The sequence below is a fragment of the Oncorhynchus clarkii genome, chromosome 25, assembly GCF_045791955.1.
Source record: "Oncorhynchus clarkii lewisi isolate Uvic-CL-2024 chromosome 25, UVic_Ocla_1.0, whole genome shotgun sequence".
In the NCBI taxonomy this organism is placed as follows: Eukaryota; Metazoa; Chordata; class Actinopteri; order Salmoniformes; family Salmonidae; genus Oncorhynchus; species Oncorhynchus clarkii.
Genome location: NC_092171.1, coordinates 36,456,751 through 36,478,448, shown reverse-complemented (window position 1 = coordinate 36,478,448; position 21,698 = coordinate 36,456,751). Strand labels below are relative to the sequence as shown.

Genomic DNA, 21,698 nt, shown 5'->3' with positions numbered 1-21,698 from the left:
TAGTTGGTTCACAGTGGTTTTTGGTATATTAACCTGCGTGTCATGAACGTGTCGGGTGGGGATAGAAAAAATCAACATGCGCACGATGTCGCACGCAGATGCAAGCTCTGAGCTGGTTTGATCAGAAGGTAAGACCGTATGAATTCAAGCCTTTGATTTTACTTTGCCATTGTACTTTACAAATTGACCATATGGGCCTCCTGAGTGGTGCAGTGGTCTAAGGCAGTGCTAGCTGTGCCACTAGAGGACTTGGTTCTAGTCCTGCTCTGTCGCAGCTGGCTGTGACCGGGAGACCCATGGGGCGGCGCACAATTGGCCCAGCGTCGTCCGGGTTAGTGGAGGGTTTGGCTGGCAGGGATGTTCCTGTCCCATTGCAGCTCCTGTGGTGGTCCGGGCACGCTGACATGGTCGCCAGGTGTACGGTGCTTTCTCCGACACGCTTCCGGGTTAAGCAGGCATTGTGTCAAGAAGTTGTGATGTGCTTTCATGTCACCGCTTTGTCACTAATTGTCATGCCAAACAATTGGCTTGACAATAAGCAATGCAGTTGGCAAGCACACAAACAGATCTGGGACCAGGCTATAGAAGGAGACAACAGATCTGGGCCCAGGGTACAGATGGAGACAACAGATCTGGGCCAAGGCTATAGAAGGAGACAACAGATCTGGGAGCAGGCTAGGAAACATAGATTACTGGGCATAGCCTTGTAATTTTAGACAAGATGACATATCTTGACTGTGCAGTACCTTGTGTAATTTTGCCCTCCGAAGCAATTTCATGATCATAATAGTATTATAATTATTATTTTAAATTCCAAGTAAATACCTCTGTAATTCTGTAGAATTATGATGACACGTCGCTGTATTAAAGCTGCAATAACTTTTTCGCATAGAAATTGAGTTATAGATCTGTAATTCCCATTGAAAGCAAGTCTACGAAGCTGTAGATATGTTCTATGTGTGCTATTTCTATGCTTTCAGTTCTTACATTTCGTTTTTGGTTTTTGTACTTAAAGTTTTGTACACTAGCTTCCACCTGCTGAAAATACAACATTTTTGGTTATTAAAAATATATTTCACAGCGGTTTAGATGGTACAATGATTCTCTACATTCTGAGTGCTTGTTTTGTCACATAAACGGAAATTAGAGTCCTGCATATTGCGCCTTTAAATAATACTATTGTGCTGCATTCACGTGCTAGTCTGAACTAGGAAACTCGGAAATGTCAAATTAGCTAATTCATTGAACGCAGTACTTGATTAACTACAACCAGTACCAAGTCGGAAATTGTCGAGTTCCGACTAGCACATGAACGCGGCATTAGTATGTTGCGTTCACTTAACGTCACTTGAAATGTTCCAACCTGTCAATGTGATGTGATACAGCGTGTCTCTTTAAAAGCCGATTTCTTTAGCGCAGGTCTGTTCTGTCCTCTGGGACTACTAGTTGCTAGGCTAATTGTATTGTACTACAGTGCTAGTAGCCAGTTAGAGGTTGAGTGTGTGGTGTGCACGACTACTCGAGATGAGGAGAGGAAGCACAGAGTCGAATGTTTTATTTATTTGAATTTCGACATGCAACATTTTGTAAGTAGCTTAACTCTACAATTGGACTCGGTGCAAATGCTGAAAATGTCTCGATGGTAACCAGTAGCTAGCTCACTGGAGGCAGGGAAAGAAAGCTCTCGGTGGTGCTCTGCTCCTAGCTAAACGAACAATAAAGGACTTCGAAAGGAAATGGTCAAGATGGCAGCTGCATTCGGAATGTGAAGGTGCTAGTTTTACATTTTGATGTAACCCGCATATTGGAAATGGTAAAGAAACACGGGCAAACGGAACGCTGTTGATTGAGTAGCTAACGTTATCTATTCATTGAGGACGCGCTACACGCCATTCCCAAGATAAGGGATTCAATATAATTCCACCACCTAACGTATGTATTAACACATTTGATATATTTTTTTCTTTTTACAAAGTACAAACAGACGCTGCAGTACTAGCTCAATGCACGTAAAAAAGGGGCTTTTAAGTCGCGCCATCAATTTTGCTGCGATCAGCAGAGAGAAGACAGTCGACTGGACGCACGTGGGGTTCCATCAGCTGGAGGTGTGGAATGTGGGTACTAGTTATTGTACTCATTGTTTTAATATGAGTCTGGTAATGTCATGCTGATATTATGCATGATAACCAAACAAATAACATTTTATTAATGGAATGCAATTTTGTTAATCAGTGTATACCGAATACAAGCGACAAACCAAGGAGAGGAATATGGCTGAAGTACCGCACAATGATATTGACATCGATCCGGACTTCGAGCCCCAGAAACGACCGAGGTCTTGTACCTGGCCTCTGCCTCGACCGGAGTCCAACACAGGGAAGCCCGAATCGAACGATGGCATCATCCCGGAGGACGAGGAGGATTATGTCACAGCGCCCAGCATCTCTAGCTCCACTCCTGTCAACAATTTGAATGGTGGCATAACTATACCTCAGAACACAAATAACTTATCTGAACACCAAACCCCCCCCATCACCACTAAGAAAGAAGTACTAACCCCAACTTCAAAAGAGGAGGCCGGGTCTTCACAGACGCATGCTATCACAGCTCTCAATGGCCTGGCCTCCCAACCTAGGAAGTCCTCAACTCGAAGGAATGCCTGGGGGAACTACTCCTATGCGGACCTCATCGCCCAGGCCATAGAGAGCTCCCCGGACCAGAGGCTGACGTTAGCCCAGATCTATGATTGGATGGTGAGATCTGTCACTTACTTCAAGGACAAAGGGGACAGCAACAGCTCTGCAGGCTGGAAGGTAAGCAGTGGTAGTGGGGTGACATCACTGATATGGGAATTATGCGTTCAGTCAGAACACTAACAGAGCGCTGTGTGACTGAGCCCATGTGTTTTTAAGGTACACTGTCATCTGAAGGTGGCGTCTGAATGGATAAAGAAATACATTGCTTTCACTTGGAGAAAATCCACCTTTTAGGTACATAATATACATATTGTAGTGGACAGGTACACACACACACACACACACACACACACATTAAATACTTCATTTGAATCACATTACATCAAGAAGTATTCCAACATTTTAAAGGTGCATTCGACGCATTCAATCACATGCGGACCACAGTATGGTATGTTAGACCATGTCTCTCGGCGTGTATTAGATGAGATGGTTAGGCCCTAAATGGCATGAGGTGATGCTGTTCTTTTTAATGACAACCAACTAAGATTGGACAGTGTATGGCTGCCTGATTTAAGAACGGGGGGATCCCAGAATGTACCCAATCATGAAGCACTGCCCAGGGACTGCCCGGTCCCCCCGCAGAAAAAGATGCACCAGTTGTCATTCAGCCCTCTTGATAAAGACCATTTGGAGAAATTGAGGACAATCAGGTGTTGTCTCGCGTTTAGCACAGAGACACATACAGTGCATTGGGAAAGTTTTCAGACCCCTGGACTTTTTCCATGTTTTGTGACGTTACAGCCTTATTCTAAAATGTATTTAAAAACAAATTCCTCATCAATCTGCACAATACCCCATAATAACAAAGAAAAAACAGGTTTTGGACGTTTTCGCTAGTTTGTTAAATAGAAAATAGATTATTTTTAATTGTTATTTTATTTCCCCTTCTATTTAACCGGGTAGGCTAGTTGAGAACAAGTTCTCATTTACAACTGCGACCTGGCCAAGATAAAGAAAAGTAGTGCGACACAGTTACACATGGGATAAACAAACGTACAGTCAATAACACAATAGAAAAATCTATATACAGTGTGAGAAAATTAAGTACGTTTAGGGAGGGAAGGCAAGAAATAGGCCATAGTGGCAAAATAATTACAATTTAGCAACACTGGAGTGATAGATGTAGAGATACTGGGGTGCAAATAAATAAATATGGGGATTAGGTAGTTGGGTGTTTTATTTACAGATGGGCTGTGTACAGGTGTAATGAACGGTAAGCTGCTCTGACAGCTGATGCTTAAATTTAGTGAGGGAGATATGTCTCCAACTTCAGTGATTTTTGCAATTCATTCTAGTCATTGGCACCAGAGAACTGGAAGGAAAGCTGGCCAAAGGAGGTGTTGGCTTTGGAGATGACCAGTGAAATATACCTGCTGGAGTGCGTGCTACGGGTGGGTGCTGCTATGGTGAGCTGAGACAAGGTGGGGCTTTACCTTTGCCAGTGGGTTTGGCTGGCCCTCACTACATATTCGTCGCCAACGAGAGCATACAGGTCGCAGTAGTGGGTAGTATATGGGGCTTTTACGCTCTGTCGGGTTTGATGGGGAGTGTCGCTGCACAGCTATTTTCAGGTCTCTCCAGAGATGTTTGATCGGGTTCAAGCCCGGGCTCTGGCTGTGCCACTCAAGGACATCAAGACTTGCACAGAAGCCACTTCTGCCTCCCCCCAGCTTTTATTTCTTTCATCACGTTCCCAGTGGGTCAGAAGTTTACATACACTCAATTAGTATTTGGTAGCATTGCCTTTAAATTGTTTAACTTGGGTCCAACATTTTGGGTAGCCTTCCACATGCTTCCCATAGTAAGTTGGGTGAATTTTGGCCCATTCCTCCTGACAGAGCTGAAGTAACTGAGTCAGGTTTGTAGGCCTCCTTGCTCGCACACGCCTTTTCGTTTCTGCCTACAAGATTTCTATAGGCTTGAGGTCAGGGCTTTGTGATGGCAACTCCAATACCTTGACTTTGTTGTCCTTAAGCAATTTTGCCACAACTTTGGAAGTATGCTTGGGGTCATTGTCCGTTTGGAAGACCCATTTGTGACCAAGCTTTAACTGATGCCTTGAGATGTTGCTTCAATATATCCACACAATTTTCCATCCTCATGAAGCCATCTATTTTGTGAAGTGCACCAGTCCCTCCTGCAGCAAAGCAACCCCATAACATGATGCTGCCACCCCGTGCTTCACAGTTGGGATGGGTGTTCTTCGGCTTGCAAGCCTTCCCCTTTTTCCTCCAAACATAACGATGGTCATTATGGCCAAACAGTTCTGTTTTTGTTTCATCAGACCAGACCATTTATCTAGGAAGTGATCTTTGTCTCCATGTGCAGTTGTGAACCGTAGTCTGGCTTTTTGTGGCGGTTTTGGAGCAGTGGCTTCTTTCTTGCTGAGCGGTCTTTCAGGTTGTCGATATAGGATTAGTTTTACTGTGCGTATTTATACTTTTGTACCTGTTTCATCCAGCATCTTCACAAGGTCCTTTGCTGTTCTGGGATTGATTTGCACTTTTCGCACCAAAGTAAGTTGATCTCTAGGAAACAGAACGCGTCTCCTTCCTGAGCGGTATGACGGCTGCATGGTCCCATATTGTTTATACTTGCTTACTATTGTTTGTACAGATGAACGTGGTACCTTCAGGCATTTGGAAATTGCTCCCAAGGATGAACCAGTCTTCTGGAGGTCTACAATTTTTTTTCTGAGGTCTTGGCTGATTTCTTTAGATTTTCCCTTGATGTCAAGCAAAGAGGCACTGAGTTTGAAAGTAGACCTTGAAATATATCCACAGGTACACCTCCAATTGACTCAGGCTAATTGACATAATTTATCTGAAGTTTCTATAGCCATGTAATTTTCCAAGCTGTTTAAAGGCACAGTCACCTTAGTGTATGTGAACTTCTGACCCACTGGAATTGTGGTACAGTGAATTATAAGTGAAATCATCCGTCTGTTAACAATTGTTGGAAAAAATACTTGTGTCATGCACAAAGTAGATATCTGAACCGACTTGCCAAAACTATAGTTTGTTAACAAGAAATTTGTGGAGTGGTTGTAAAACTTGGGTTGGAGTCATTAATACTAGTTTATGTAAACTTCTGACTTCAACTGTGTATCTTGGTTTCATCAGACCAGAGAAAATAGTTTCTCATAGTCTGAGAGTCTTTAGGTGCCTTTTGACAAACGCCAAATGTGTTGCAAGTGCTGCGGAGATGGTTGTCCTTCTGGAAGGTTCTCCCATCTCCACAGAGGACCTCTGGAGCTCTGTCAGTGACCATCAGGTTCTTGGTCCCTGACCAAGGCCCTTCTCCCCCGATTGGCCGGGCAGCCAGCTCTAGGAACAGTCTTGATGATTCCAAACTGCCATTTAAGAATGATTCAGGCCACTGTGTTCTTGGGGGAAACTTCAATGCTGCTGAATTGTTTTGCTACCCTTCCCCAGATCTTTGCCTCGATACAATCCTGTCTCGGAGCTCTATGGACAATTCCTTTTCCTTGGCTTGGTTTTTGCTCTGACATGCACTGTCAACTGTGGGACCTTATATAGACAGGTGTGTGCCTTTCCAAATCATGTCTAATCAATTGAATTTACCACAGGCGGACTCCAATCAAGTTGTGGAAACATCTCAAGGATGATCAATGGAAACAGGATGCACCTGAACTCAATTTTGAGTTTCATAGCAAAGGGTCTGAATTCTAATGTAAATAAGGTTAAAAAAAAATCTTAATACATTTGTAAAACCTGTTTTTGCGTTTTCATTATGAGGTATTGTGTGTAGATTGAGGGATTTAAAAAAAATCAGTTTTAGATTAAGGCTGTAATAAAATGTCAAGGGTTCTGAATACTTTACATTATTTCTCTGGTTTGGTTGAGTTGGGTTATAGGTTAATTGTTAGATCCACTTAATAGATCTACTTAATTTTAGATCCAGGCTAGGCTACTAGGATTCTGGAGTTCCTCTGACTGACACAGTTATAGGCAGGGTTTATGAAGTTTTGGTTGAGGTAACGACCCCTGATATCGTTTAATTTGATTTTTAACCTTCACCCTAACCACACTGCTAACCTTATGTCTAACCCTAGCTCTTAAACTTTCGGCGGCATTCTGCCTTCTAAGTTTTCAGCCATTAGCTTCGCCCACGACTGTTTTGTGAACTACAATCCCGACGCTGTGTGTTGAACGTTTAGAAACATCGATAATCTGTATATAAGGTCTGTAACATGGAGATTTGGCCGTGTGGGAACGCTAACCCTATAAAGAGTTGTGTAGTAATTGAACCTCTTTTTTAAAAAACGTATTTCCTGCTGATATCCCAAATATGTTCTTTATTTCCAAAACAGTGCTGCAAGCGACGTGTGTTAATGTTTACATCAAGCATCAGGGTGCTTAACAAAACTCTCCCAGTCAGAAGATACTTTTGTCAATAGGCGCTAAAACAGTTTGCGTCTATGAATGGGGTAGCCTAACCTTTAAATTCATAACATTGTAAAAATGAACTGAAAACGATCTAGCCGTTTTGGCTGTGGTAACTAGTGTCAACCTGAGACTAAGGGTATTTGCATGCAGTAGAGCAGTGTTGAGAGAAAGGGGGGAAAAAACCAACTCGGTCCTCAGGACCCCAAGGGCTACACGTTTTTGGCCGTAGTACTACACGGCTGGTTCAAATTACCAAAGCTTGTTGATTATTTTGAATCCACTGAGTAGTGCTAGGGCAAAAACCCAAACTTGCTCCCCTTGGCGTGCCGAGGACTGAGTCCGGGGAAACCGTGTAGTAAAGGACTTCAGGCCTGCAGGCCTCCATGCAAATCTCTAATCACAACAAACTCTTCTTGTAACGGAATCTTTGTCATTAGTTGCAACTTTTAAAACACTTTAGGCTAACCAATTGTTTTGGGCTCCCAAGAGGAGAAGCGGTCTAAGGCACTGCATTACAGCGCTAGAGGCGTCATTACAGACCCTGGTTCAATTTCAGGCTGTATCACAACCGGCCATATTTGGGAGTCCATTAGGGCGGAGTACAATTGGCCCAGCGTCGTCCAGGTTAGGGTTTGGTCGGGGTAGACCGTCATTGTAAATAAGAATTTGTCCTTAACTGACTTGCCTTTTTTTTTTATATATATTTTTTAAATAAATACAAAACTGCTAGTGATTTAAGTGGATTTATTAGAACAGTTGACAGTTACAAAATCATAACCAAGGGGCAGTTAAACACAAGTGTGTTCCAAATGAGTCCCTTTTATAGCGATCTACGTTTGATTAGGCTACTGAGGACTAGTGGGACCCCCTTCCCAGGTATGATTAGGCTGCTGAGGACTAGTGGGACTCCCTTCCCAGGTTTGATTAGGCTGCTGAGGACTAGTGGGACCCCCTTCCCAGGTATGATTAGGCTGCTGAGGACTAGTGGGACTCCCTTCCCAGGTATGATTAGGCTGCTGAGGACTAGTGGGACTCCCTTCCCAGGTTTGATTAGGCTGCTGAGGACTAGTGGGACTCCCTTCCCAGGTATGATTAGGCTGCTGAGGACTAGTGGGACTCCCTTCCCAGGTTTGATTAGGCTGCTGAGGACTAGTGGGACTCCCTTCCCAGGTATGATTAGGCTGCTGAGGACTAGTGGGACTACCTTCCCAGGTTTGATTAGACTAGTGGGACTCCCTTCCCAGGTTTGATTAGACTAGTGGGACTCCCTTCCCAGGTATGATTAGACTAGTGGGACCCCCTTCCCAGGTTTGATTAGACTGCTGAGGACTAGTGGGACTCCCTTCCCAGGTACAGTGCCTTGCGAAAGTATTCGGCCCCCTTGAACTTTGCGACCTTTTGCCACATTACAGGCTTCAAACATAAAGATATAAAACTGTATTTTTTTGTGAAGAATCAACAACAAGTGGGACACAATCATGAAGTGGAACGACACTTTTTTAACAAATCAAAAACTGAAAAATTGGGCGTGCAAAATTATTCAGCCCCCTTAAGTTAATACTTTGTAGCGCCACCTTCTGCTGCGATTACAGCTGTAAGTCGCTTGGGGTATGTCTATCAGTTTTGCACATAGAGACACTGAAATTTTTTCCCATTCCTCCTTGCAAAACAGCTCGAGCTCAGTGAGGTTGGATGGAGAGCATTTGTGAACAGCAGTTTTCAGTTCTTTCCACAGATTCTCGATTGGATTCAGGTCTGGACTTTGACTTGGCCATTCTAACACCTGGATATGTTTTATTTTTGAACCATTCCATTGTAGATTTTGCTTTATGTTTTGGATCATTGTCTTGTTGGAAGACAAATCTCCATCCCAGTCTCAGGTCTTTTGCAGACTCCATCAGGTTTTCTTCCAGAATGGTCCTGTATTTGGCTCCATCCATCTTCCCATCAATTTTAACCATCTTCCCTGTCCCTGCTGAAGAAAAGCAGGCCCAAACCATGATGCTGCCACCACCATGTTTGACAGTGGGTATGGTGTGTTCAGGGTGATGAGCTGTGTTGCTTTTACACCAAACATAACGTTTTGCATTGTTGCCAAAAAGTTCAATTTTGGTTTCTTCTGACCAGAGCACCTTCTTCCACATGTTTGGTGTGTCTCCCAGGTGGCTTGTGGCAAACTTTAAACAACACTTTTTATGGATATCTTTAAGAAATGGCTTTCTTCTTGCCACTCTTCCATAAAGGCCAGATTTGTGCAATATACGACTGATTGTTGTCCTATGGACAGAGTCTCCCACCTCAGCTGTAGATCTCTGCAGTTCATCCAGAGTGATCATGGGCCTCTTGGCTGCATCTCTGATCAGTCTTCTCCTTGTATGAGCTGAAAGTTTAGAGGGACGGCCAGGTCTTGGTAGATTTGCAGTGGTCTGATACTCCTTCCATTTCAATATCGCTTGCACAGTGCTCCTTGGGATGTTTAAAGCTTGGGAAATATTTTTGTATCCAAATCCGGCTTTAAACTTCTTCACAACAGTATCTCGGACCTGCCTGGTGTGTTCCTTGTTCTTCATGATGCTCTCTGCGCTTTTAACGGACCTCTGAGACTATCACAGTGCAGGTGCATTTATACAGAGACTTGATTACACACAGGTGGATTGTATTTATCATCATTAGTCATTTAGGTCAACATTGGATCATTCAGAGATCCTCACTGAACTTCTGGAGAGAGTTTGCTGCACTGAAAGTAAAGGGGCTGAATAATTTTGCACGCCCAATTTTTCAGTTTTTGATTTGTTAAAAAAGTTTGAAATATCCAATAAATGTCGTTCCACTTCATGATTGTGTCCCACTTGCTGTTGATTCTTCACAAAAAAATACAGTTTTATATATTTATGTTTGAAGCCTGAAATATGGCAAAAGGTCGCAAAGTTCAAGGGGGCCGAATACTTTCGCAATGCACTGTATGATTAGGCTGCTGAGGACTAGTGGGACTCCCTTCCCAGGTATGATTAGGCTGCTGAGGACTAGTGGGACTCCCTTCCCAGGTATGTTTAGACTAGTGGGACTCCCTTCCCAGGTATGTTTAGACTAGTGGGACTCCCTTCCCAGGTATGATTAGGCTGCCTTAGTTCAGGTAGTAGGTCTCTGTTTTGGCCCGTTTGCTTCCGCTTGGTTCGAAGTGAGTACACCCCAGGCCTCTCCTAGTGCCCTTATGTGGTTAAACGCAGTCTAGTCTATGTTGGTCTGCAAGGCTCTCTGCTCTCTCTCGTCTCTTGCCTCGGTTTCATTCCAGGGATTAGTTTGGCCTGGAAAACCAATCCATCCGTCATGGAATCAAGTCTAATGAAAGCTTCAGCTTTGCTGGATTGAAGGGGGGGGTGGGGGTGGGGGGGGGGGGGGGGTCTGGAAATAGAAATAACCTAGGTTTGTAATCCGTTACAACTGTTGGATGGGGAATAGAGGTTTGTCTCCATTTAAATCAAATTTTATTGGTTACATACACATATTTAGCAGATGTTATTGCGGGTGTAGTGAAACGCTTGTTTTCCAGAAGACCATGGAAAGAAATAATGATCATAGTAATAACAGGGCTGGGTCATATGTCAAACTCATTAAATTAATTTGTATTTGTTTTGCACGATATTCCTAATGCGTGTATTTTTTTATTATTTGTATTTTTTTAATGAGCATTTGTCTGCTGGTTCGTTCATGTTGTCTTTTTGGTCTCATCTATTTAACTCCTGTGCTGTGTGCACCTTCCCATTTACACCAGAGATGGATATAATGAGGAGATGCTCATGTCTCCGTCCTAACAATAGGAGTTGTGCTGAAGGCAGGTGACAAGTTTAGGTCCAAAATAAGCCCATAGAAACACATTGGGCTTATTAAGGCGAGAGTGAAACCTCTCGCTTCACCTCTTCCTGTTTACACACACCAATCCTCTCCCCCTGCCACACACTACAACAAAGATGAGAGATCACTTCTTCCTCTCTGACGAGCGGTTTGAACTCGCCATTTGAGATTTGGTCCGACCAGATCGGTCATTTGGGCTTAAACACACGAAGACATGATTTGACTGTAATAGATGACTTTTTAATGACACCCTTATGTCTCAAATTACATGCGGAGCAGACACTACTCAAATAGGAGTATCTATGAACCTTTATTCATTCTAGAAAACGTTTGCTCAGTGTGTCGTGTTTATTGCGGTACCACACACCACTAACAGCATTTTAGCCGAAGACTGTTATACTAGCAGTCTAGTCTGTGCAATAAGCATAAACACAATTTATATAAGGAATTGGCAACTCGTTCTCAATCTGAGAAATAAGGTAGGCCAATTGATTTCAACATCTGAACAAGGTGGACAGGTTAGCATGCTGTTCAATAAGTTGAGATGGACAGAAGGGTGTGTTCATAACCCAGTTAGATAGCAAATGGATCCAATTTGGCTCAACTTTAAATATGAAGATTAGCTGGCTACTCACTAGCATGTGTGCTTGAGTGATCGTTTACGAGACGTATGTTCATTTTCTGTAATGCCCTGCTACACGTTAGTAAAATCAAATTGACAATCAAATTGTATTTGTCACATGCGCCGAATACAATTGATGTAGCCTTTACCGTGACATGCATGCTTACGAGGCATTCCCAACGACGCAGTTTGTTTTATTTTAATCTTACAAGAGGAATGAAAGGGCATTTTCTTAAGACTTCAAAGCCACATCAGTAATTATTGCAAAAAAGTTAAACCGTTTGGATGAAATTATCATTGTGGAAGGTTTATTTTTAGCCCAGGTATAAGCCCTGAATTCATTTATTGCTGACTGTTTTAAATAGTGTATTGACCTTTAACTTTTTTTTTATTGTACAACAAAGCTTTTAATAAGGTCCTTGTCTGCACCCAGGTGGAAATCTAATTTAGCATAATACAAAAATCACCATTAAAAATCCATCACTTTAAGCTAGAGATCTGTTTTTTTTATAGGTTGTGGTGGATTGGAACACAACCAATATCTGCCTATATAACACTTCCGCATCTGCGTTGAAATGTGACTGAGCTAGAGCGGTGTTTGTCAGACCATGAGACATCCCGAAAACGGGTCTTCTCACGATCGTCTGAACAGTTTGGGTTACACAATAATATAACCCCTCTGTGTAAAGGTGAGACTCTCATGGTGGTTATACACAGGCTTCACAACATCTGTCTTAAGGTCCCCCGGTACCGTTTGGTTAATGAAGGTATTCAGACCCCTTCACCTTTTCCACATTTTGTCACGTTACAGCCTTTTTCAAATATGTATTTAATTGTTTTTTTCCTCATCAATCTACACACAATACCCCATAATAAAAAATGTATTTGTTTTTATATACATTTGCAAAAATATCACATTTACACAAGTATTCAGACCCTTCCCTCAATAAAAACCAATTCCTAAAGAGGTTTTCAAAGACCTGTTTCAGAATCATGGCATCTGGGAAGTTTCTCCCATTCTTCTGTAGTTCCCCTCAAATTCTGTCAGGTTGGATGGGGAGCATAACTGCACAGCTATTTTCAGGTCTCTACAGGGATGTTCGACCGGGTTCAAGTCCGGGCTCTGGCTGGACCACTCAAAGACATTCAGAGACTTGTCCCGAAGCCACTCCTGTGTTGTCTTGGCTGTGTGCTTAGGGTCGTAGTCCTGTTGGAAGGTAAATCTTCACCCCAGTCTGAAAACCTGCTCCAGGGCGCTCAGGACTTCATCAAGGATCTCTCTACTTTGCTCCGTTCATTTTTCCCTCAATCCTGGCTGGTCTCCCTGCCGCTGAAAAACTTCCCCATAGCATGATGCTGCCACCATGCTTCACCATAGGGATGGTATTGGCTAGGTGCTAAGTGCTGCCTGGTTTCCTCCAGATGTGACGCATGGCATTCAGGCCAGAGACTCTTGTTTCTCATGGTCTGAGAGTCTTTAGGTGCCTTTTGGCAAACTCCAAGGAGGCTGTCAGGTGGAGCCTGGCCACTACTGTAAAGGCCTGATTGGTGGAGTGCTGCAGAGATGGTTGTCCTTCTGGAAGGTTCTCCCATCTCCACAAAGGAACTCTGGAGCTCTGTCAGTGACCATGTTATTTGGCACCTCCCTGACCAAGGTCCTTCTCCCCCAATTGCTCAGTTTGGCCGGGCGGCCTGCTCTAGTCTTGGTGGTTACAAACTTCTTCATTTAAGACTAAACTGTGGGACATTTATCATCCGTCATAGACAAGTGTGTGCCTTTCCAAACCATGTCCAATCAATTGAATTTACCACAGGTGGACTCCAATCACGTTGTAGGAACATATCAAGGATGATAAATGGAAACAGGATGCATCTGAGCTATATTTCAAAATTCATAGCAAAGGGTCTGAATACTTATGTAAATAAGGTATTTCTGTTTTATTTTTTGAGTACATTTGCAAAAAATGTTAACCTATTGACTTCGTTATTATGAGGTTTTGTGTTTGAGAAAAAAAATGTAAATCAATTTTAGAATAAGGCTGTAACATAACAATGTTGAGAAAGTGAAGGGAGATGAATACTTTCCGAATGCTCTGTATATAGAGACTTAGAAACAAATAAGGGGTGAAATTCATGTACAAATACATGTACATATTATCTCTGATGTACAGTAGTTAATCCAGCTCACACTGTGATATCGCTGTTTTGTCATACACCAGTTCTTGTATTCAACCTTGAATGTAGTTTTTATTTAACCTTGCAGTCAACCCAACTCGTTCAACATGTAACTAACCTTATTTTTAGAGTATTGATTCTATGCATTGTGAAGCTTGCTAGATGGATCACCAACCCTTTTGCTGTAGCTATTGTAGGCATGTGACGGTTCTGGAGTTTTGGGTAACGATGAATTGTCTTGCAATTGACCGTAATCATTTTGGTTGAGAGATGTTGAGCTTGTAATCCATCATAATGCGTCTTTGACAATGAGCTATGAAATCCTTAATTAATACAACACATTTTTGGTGAAACCCACTTCTCAAAAACAAATGGTTTTGACCACTTGAAACTTTTGGAAACGAAGATTTTTACTCCCGACTGTACCATTGTACTGCGCTCGTCCAAAAATGAACAACTTTACCCTCCATGTAGAAAGTATAAACTGCTATTAGGGTAACTGTCTACTTAAGACCGTTATGCGTTTTTGTTCACCTTATTGTCTGTAATTGTTGGTTACTTACACGATAATACCATAATTGTGCCAGCCCTAGCTAATTGTGCCAGCCCTAGCTAATTGTGCCAGCCCTAGCTAATTGTGCCAGCCCTAGCTAATTGTGCCAGCCCTAGCTAATTGTGCCAGCCCTAGCTAATGCTCTGATGCAGTGTTATGGGCCTACCTACTACGATTAGCTTTAAATCAATAGAAGGCTTGCCATTGGCAGTTGTGCTCCATACCTCCTTTTTTTCATTGGCTGGGCCTGAGCACAATCAATCAGCTGACTGGAAACTGTTGGTCAGCAGTGAGAGATAGCAGGAGAGCCTGAGAGAAGTAGGGGGGGGGGGGGTGTAGAGGGTGACAGATATGTGGGATGGAGGAAGAGCGAGAAGTGTGAGGGAGAGGCCCGGTCTGTTCACAAGGCTTTGCTTAAAGGCTGCTGCCGGCTGCTGCTGTGCGCTGACAGGGTGGGGGAAGGGAGCACTAACTACACTGGGTGCTTTTGGCACAGTCTTTCTACAGGAAGCACGTACAGTATAGAGATCACATTTTAGATGTCATATCTTTTCACTCTGCAATTCCATCAGAGGATCCATAGGATCTTGCTTAGTTGATTTGATTTTGATAGATTTTCCACAACTGGAAGAGGGTTGTTTACCATGTGTTTGTTTAATGTCATATCAGTGACGAAAGCAGAATTAATTACAAGGTATTCAGTTCACAGGCCTCGTGGTAGTGTTGCACATGTCCATCCCCATGTCAGTCAACATCTTTTTTTTATTTTATAGATATGGCCACGCTGGCCAGCCAGCTAGCCTACTGGTGTGACAGGTTTGAAGAGAAAGCCAACATGCGTACCCCTGTTTCTTTCTCGACACGGAAGAGCACTTGGGAGAGAAATGCGAAGTCTGCACGCTGCACAATACTTTGAGGAGGTTTTCATATACATGGGCTGGGACTTGTCGCTGCCTGAGGGTTGTGGGAAATGTTATTCCTACTCTTCCATAGCGGGCTTGAGTTCCAACTACATAGCTTGGCAACAAAGCCATTCATTTAACTGAATAGTCAACGTGAAGTTCCAAGATCTTGGAAAAGCCTAGAATGTGGGAGTGGAAAGGGGCTTAGGCTTTTGTCTCGGCCACAAATAATTACCTTCCTTTTGACGTCAGTCCCAGCTGAGCTAAAACAAAAAACACCTAAAGGCTTTGTATAGTTTTTTTTTTTTTGAGGCATCACAACAATCAAATGTTTATGCTATGACTTGGCCTACAAGGAAAAGTTCTGGATTGGGCTACATGGGTCCTGAAGAATGAGCCTTTGTAGTTTGGTTGTATTTTCCTTAATGTATAATCGAAATGATGTAACAAAGAATACATTTGGATCTTAATGAGGTAGGTTTGTTACCCTGATCCGCTAACCTTAGTCATGACCACCTTGCCAGGCTAGTCCATAAAAGAAAGACAGGCGGAGTTATTAAGAGTTAAGAAGAAGAGAAGCATGTTTAACTCCTTACTGACTGGGTGATGAAAAGGTTCACGGGTTGGTGTAACCCTGTAATTAATTGGCTTGGAGTAAGCGAGGGCTTTGCTAAAAGTTTGATTTCACAAGACCAACCCATTGACCCAAAGTAAAATCTAGACCGGCTTGGTCAGACCCAATGACACACAGTACATCGTGGAGAGACTTGGTCAGTCATATCTCTCACATCACAGAACTTCCCAGCTTTGTGGACTATTGTGATTCTAGCGGAATGCTTACATAGGCTATTATGCAGAAAAAAATTAAACCTAAAACCATATGGGACATATCTAATTTGTATACCACCAATCAAGCGGTCAGCTAACGCTAGCCTAAATGGGAGACTAGAACCACTCCCATCCATACATCTCATTAGCCCAGCCCTCTGAGCCCCGGTGCTGCAGTGCTGGAGATGACTTACTGCGCTGGTTCCTCTGCAGCACTCTGTTAGTGTAGCCTGAATACAGACTTTCATTTAAACGCTACATGGTTGAGAATATCTCCAGGGAACGCCATTAGACCTTTTCCAGAAGACAGAAAATAGGTCACAGCTGCAGTAGAATACTGTATCTCCCAGAAGACAAACACATTGTGTAACTAACTGCAGTGGAATACTGTATCCATATATTGTAATACTGTAATAACCAGTGTATATTAGTGTTTCCTCCTTTTATTTAGCTTTTCTGCTTAGTGCCCAGTTTGTTTGAGTACAGAGGTTGTGGAAAATATCATAAGTCTCCATATGAATAACAACTTTTTGGAGCGAAGTTACCACTTACCGCCAATAATCTTTAACATCAAAGATAATTCACAAATTTGCATCAGCAATTAAATCAATACTGCTAAATCCACGTGTATTGGGCTCACTCCATTTAAAAAAATGATCACGTTATAGTGTTGCTCTTAAACCTGTGTAGTAACACTAATTACACAACTGAAGTGACCTAATTCTAACCAACCCTTTCCTCTGTCTCCAGAACTCCATCCGACACAACCTGTCTCTCCACAGTCGATTCATGCGGGTGCATAATGAAGGAACGGGGAAGAGTTCCTGGTGGATGGTCAACCCAGAGGTTGGGAAAAGTGGCAAAGCTCCACGACGACGGGCCGTATCCATGGACAACGGCAACAAGCTGATCAAAGGTGCTCGAGGCCGAGCCGCGAAGAAGGCATCTCTAGGCCTACAGACCTTCCAAGATGGCAGCTCCGAGAGTTTATCTTTGTCCTCTAGCCTGTCCAAGTGGACAGGAAGTCCCACGTCTCGCAGCAGCGACGAACTGGACACCTGGACAGACTTCAGGTCACGTACCAACTCCAACGCCAGCACGGTCAGTGGCCGCCTCTCCCCTATCCTGGCCAACCCGGAACTGGACGAGCCTCTGGATGACGACTCGATCGCGCCCCTCTACTCCAGTCCCAGCAGATTGTCCCCCTCCACCGCCACCCTCGGTCTGGGCGACATGGCCCTTACTATGAACCTCAACGACGGGCTCCCTGACCATCTGATGGGCGACTTTCTTGACAACATCAGCCTGACGGCGTCCCAGCAGCCCCAGGGGCAGGAAGTGGAGAGCAGAACCAATCAGACGGGGAGCTCAGTGTTTACCTACACGTGTCCAGGAAGCAGCAGTAGTCTGGTCGTCCCGTCCTCCGGCAGCTTCGGCCCTCCCGGCACCATCTTCCTGCTCAGCCCTCCACCCTCAGTGGCCTCCCTACGTCAGTCCCCCATGCAGACCATCCAGGAGAACCACCAAGCTTCCTTCTCCTGCCTGTCCTCTCGTTTCAACAACCACCACACTCTGCAAGACCAAATGAACCTGGAGACCCATGGCAGCCATGTCAGTGACGTCATGCTCACACACTCTGACCCGATGATGTCACAAGCCAGCGCCTCTGTGACTTTGTCCCTGAATTACCAGCGGAATGCTATGCTACTCCTCAAGGACCCTATGTCATCATCAATCCGGGACTGTGCTGCAGGTCCAAATTCACAGACTCCCCCAGTGCCCGGTTGGTGGGCTCAGGCTGGCTTGTCAACACCTGACAATGAAGTCTTGTGCTCAAGCAATGAATTGGCCCAGCAGGCCAACCAGATTCTCCAGCACCTCCCATCTCCCAGTAGAAATGATTGTATGCAGCTTGGTGGCTCTGGTACCAACGGCAGATCTGGAAGCCTTTTGCAGTTGAATGCTCAGGACCACTTCCCAATACCTTCAGACCCTGATCTGGAGGTGTTCAACGGCAGACTGGACTGTGACATACGTAATGAGCTGATGGACGCTGACTGCCTTGGCTTATGTTTTGACCGCTCTCCCCTGCGCTCTGGCACTCAGACCACTAATAACTTAAGTACAGCAGGGGGATTCTCCAGCTCCAAACAAACCTCTTCTTCCCCAAGCTGGATTCCAAGCTAGCTGAGGTACTGTCCTACCCAGTGCCCGGTTTCAGAACAGTGTCAGGGTTGGGGACAGTTTGAATTTCAGTTAAGGTAATTCAATGGAATTTGTGTACTTGCTGAATTGACATGGAATTGAACCCAACCCTGATCAGTATAGAGAGTGATCATTGCAGGTGAGCTTTCATAACTCATGCATATTGTGCAACTTGATTGTATAGCAGGGCTAAGTGTCAAGTATTCAATGATTTTCTTGTTTTTATTATCATATCTAGAACTGCAAGTGTCTGGAAGACAAGATGGCGAGGAGCTTCTTTGTACCCTAAATCATGTTCCAAAAACAAGGAGGCTTGATTCTGATTTCAGGGCATGTATTCACAAACCGTCTGCCAGTAGAAGGGATGATCTAGGACCAGGTCCTCACTCTTATTCATAATGATCTGAAAGGCAAAAACGGATCTTACATTAGCACTCGTGCTTTGTGAATACAGAACCTGGACTGTAGAGCTGTGTCTAGTCTGTTGGAAGTTAGGACAGTGACAATTAGTTTTTATTTTTTTAAATAAAAAAACAACCTTTTTAACACCAGTGTTATCAGTGGGATTTTAGATGTAAATGTGAAAGACACTGCTTTTAAGTCTCAGGGATTTGTCCTTATGTGGTGGATTGTAAACACTTTTTACCCTGCTTTCCCATGTCATATTTCTTAACCATACATGAACCAACGCTATTTTTACCAAACCATTTGTCAGTCCAGTGGTTGACTGCCTGTTTACATCTAACAAGCTCCAGCGAATGTGACCTTTTTTTGTTGTAGATACTCGATTCAGCTTTTTGTGCTTTTACTGGTGTGTTCTCAGCAGAAAAGAGGACAAAATAAACAATTGTTTTTAAAAAGCCTTGCATCAGTGCACAATTCCATACACCTATATAATAATGAGTAATATCAAGTCCAAGGTAATCCACATTGTGTTAATTGTACTGTATGTAACTTGTGTTTAATTTTCTTCAGTGATTTTAGTATTCAATACTCCTGTGATAAACCCTCAGAAGGATGACAAGTTTCTGCTTGTAAAGGGGGGGACCTGATCCTAGATCAGCACTCCAAATCTGACATTTTTTTACAGCTTACAAAAATCTATTTTTTTTAAACATTTACATTGAATAAGCATTTACTCATGCTAAATATTGACATATAGGCTAGGCCTAAAATATGAATATGGAAAATAACATTACATGTAGAATCAGAAGCAATAAACTCTCAATGTTCTGAATTATTGCCCAAAAAATATGAAGTCAATATTTTGAGTAGATTTCCCACAGAGTAGGATTACGTGAAGCGATGTTAACTAACTTCATAGTAACACCAAAGGAGGTCTTGGTAATTAATTTTGATGGATTTAAACTCCTAATACAACATATTTAGAATACAGTGATTGGTTTTGGGATGTGGTTAACCATTTGACAGGCTGTTTTTATGCTGAAGCAAGTTGTTTGTATCATTAAAGGAGCAATCTGCAGATTGAAGGAGCATCTTGCTATGTCTGTTTATAGACTTTTAAATGAATGATGCATACCCCTTGATTCTTGAACGTAACAAGAGATGCTTACCTCAACTGTCGTAACCCATTAAACCCAACATGTAAACAAACAGTATATAGCCTCAACATGGTTGAAACCAAATCAGTGGCGGGGGTGTCCGCTTTGTTGTTGTTCAAACTGCAGATTGCGTCTTTAAAGTAATTAACAGTACTACACGTACTGTAGATCAACACACTGCCTGCCTGTTCTTATTTACCTCACTGGTCCTCCATCAATTGCTTCTACATCTACATTGCTTGCTGTTTGAGTTGTGACATCTGCTGATGTAAAAAGAGCTTTACAAATACATTTGATTGATTGACCACAACCATATTTGATTTCGGTTGGCTTTTCCTCATGTATTTTTCCACTTTGCATTATGTTATGTATGTCTGAGAAATGGTGCATGTCATTAAAAGCTTTGTGAAGCACTATAATTGTCTTAAATGGATGTTATTCTTCTATTGTATTGAATATTTATATCAATCTCAATGTGTATTTAAAAATGTTTACTCTGAAGGGCTCTGTTCTGAGACAAAGGGAAGTCTTTCACTAGATCATTATTAGATTTCCTATATGTCATTTGTCCTCAGACATCCTGCTATAGGAAATGGTTGCTAAGGAGACATGCTGCTATAAAATGGGGGGGGGGGGGTTGCATCCAGATTCTGTGCATTTCTATAGTTCTGTTTTGTTGGGATAGGAATACAATGGTGTGTGGAGACCAACTTGATTCATAAATTCAACAACAAACCATATTTCATTATTGTTAATCATCTATCCACAGTCATTGATTCATTGTGCAGTTCAGTCCAGGCGATCACAGCCGTCTCCTCTCCTTGTGACAAAGGAATTAGAACAATCCCTTGTCCTTGTGCACTTATTGGTGGAAGTGCACCTTGTGACCATTTCTTATTGGATGTGCCCATCCTTTGTTGGAGCCAATCAGTTTCCCTGTATCCAAGAGAAGTGAACATGTTGAGCTATTTCAATCCAGCTAGGGTAGTTGATATAATAATTCAATATTTGAAAGGTACAGTAGGGTAAATATCTACAGGTGAGAGATCACAATGCACCTGACTTATCAAAATTACTGATAATGGTTTTGGATTTGTACGGCGGAAGTTTATACTTGTAATTATAACTTTTTAAAGATAAGATCTGCTAAATAAACTGAGTATACAAAACATTAGGAACACTGCTCTTTCCATAACCTACTGACCAGGTGAAAGCTATGATTCCTTATTGATGCCACTTGTTAAATCCACTTCAATCAGTGTAGATGAAGGGGAGACAGGTGAAAGAAGGATGTTTAAGCCTTGAGACATGGATTGTGTATGTGTGTCATTCAGAGGGTGAATGGGCAAGACAAAAGATTTAAGTGCCTTTGAACAGGGTATGGTAGTAGGTGCCAGGTGCACCGGTTTGTATCAAGAACTGAAATGCTGCTGGGTTTTTCACACTCAACAGTTTCCCGTGTGTATCAAGAATTTTTTTTTTTTTTTTTTTTTTATTTTACCTTTATTTAACCAGGCAAGTCAGTTAAGAACAAATTCTTATTTTCAATGACGGCCTGGGAACAGTGGGTTAACTGCCTGTTCAGGGGCAGAACGACAGATTTGTACCTTGTCAGCTCGGGGGTTTGAACTCGCAACCTTCCGGTTACTAGTCCAACGCTCTAACCACTAGGCTACCCTGTCGCCCCCTGGTCCACCACCCAAAGGATATCCAGCCAACTTGACACAACTGTGGGAAGCATTGGAGTCAACATGGGCCAGCATCCCTGTGGAACGCTTTCACCACCGTGTAGAGTCCATGTCCCGACTATTGAGGTTGTTCTGAGGACAAAGGG

The 21,698-nt window shown here is 43.0% G+C and overlaps 1 protein-coding gene across 2 annotated transcripts; it reads left to right on the top strand.

Moving 5' to 3' along the window:
* The first annotated feature begins 1,462 nt into the window (after positions 1 to 1,462).
* Positions 1,463 to 20,283, top strand: LOC139383417 (forkhead box O3A). Of its 2 annotated transcripts, none has more exons than XM_071127956.1 (3): positions 1,463 to 2,114; positions 2,233 to 2,813; positions 16,848 to 20,283. In XM_071127956.1, exons 2-3 carry the CDS (start codon positions 2,271 to 2,273, stop codon positions 18,282 to 18,284), a joined length of 1,980 nt encoding a protein of 659 aa, XP_070984057.1. In that variant the 5' UTR covers positions 1,463 to 2,114; positions 2,233 to 2,270; the 3' UTR covers positions 18,285 to 20,283. The 2 variants fall into 2 exon arrangements, 1 of the variants encoding a protein (XP_070984057.1); XR_011628734.1 differs by having other exon boundaries at positions 1,473 to 2,813; positions 16,848 to 18,441; positions 18,541 to 20,275.
* Positions 20,284 to 21,698: the final 1,415 nt, after the last annotated feature.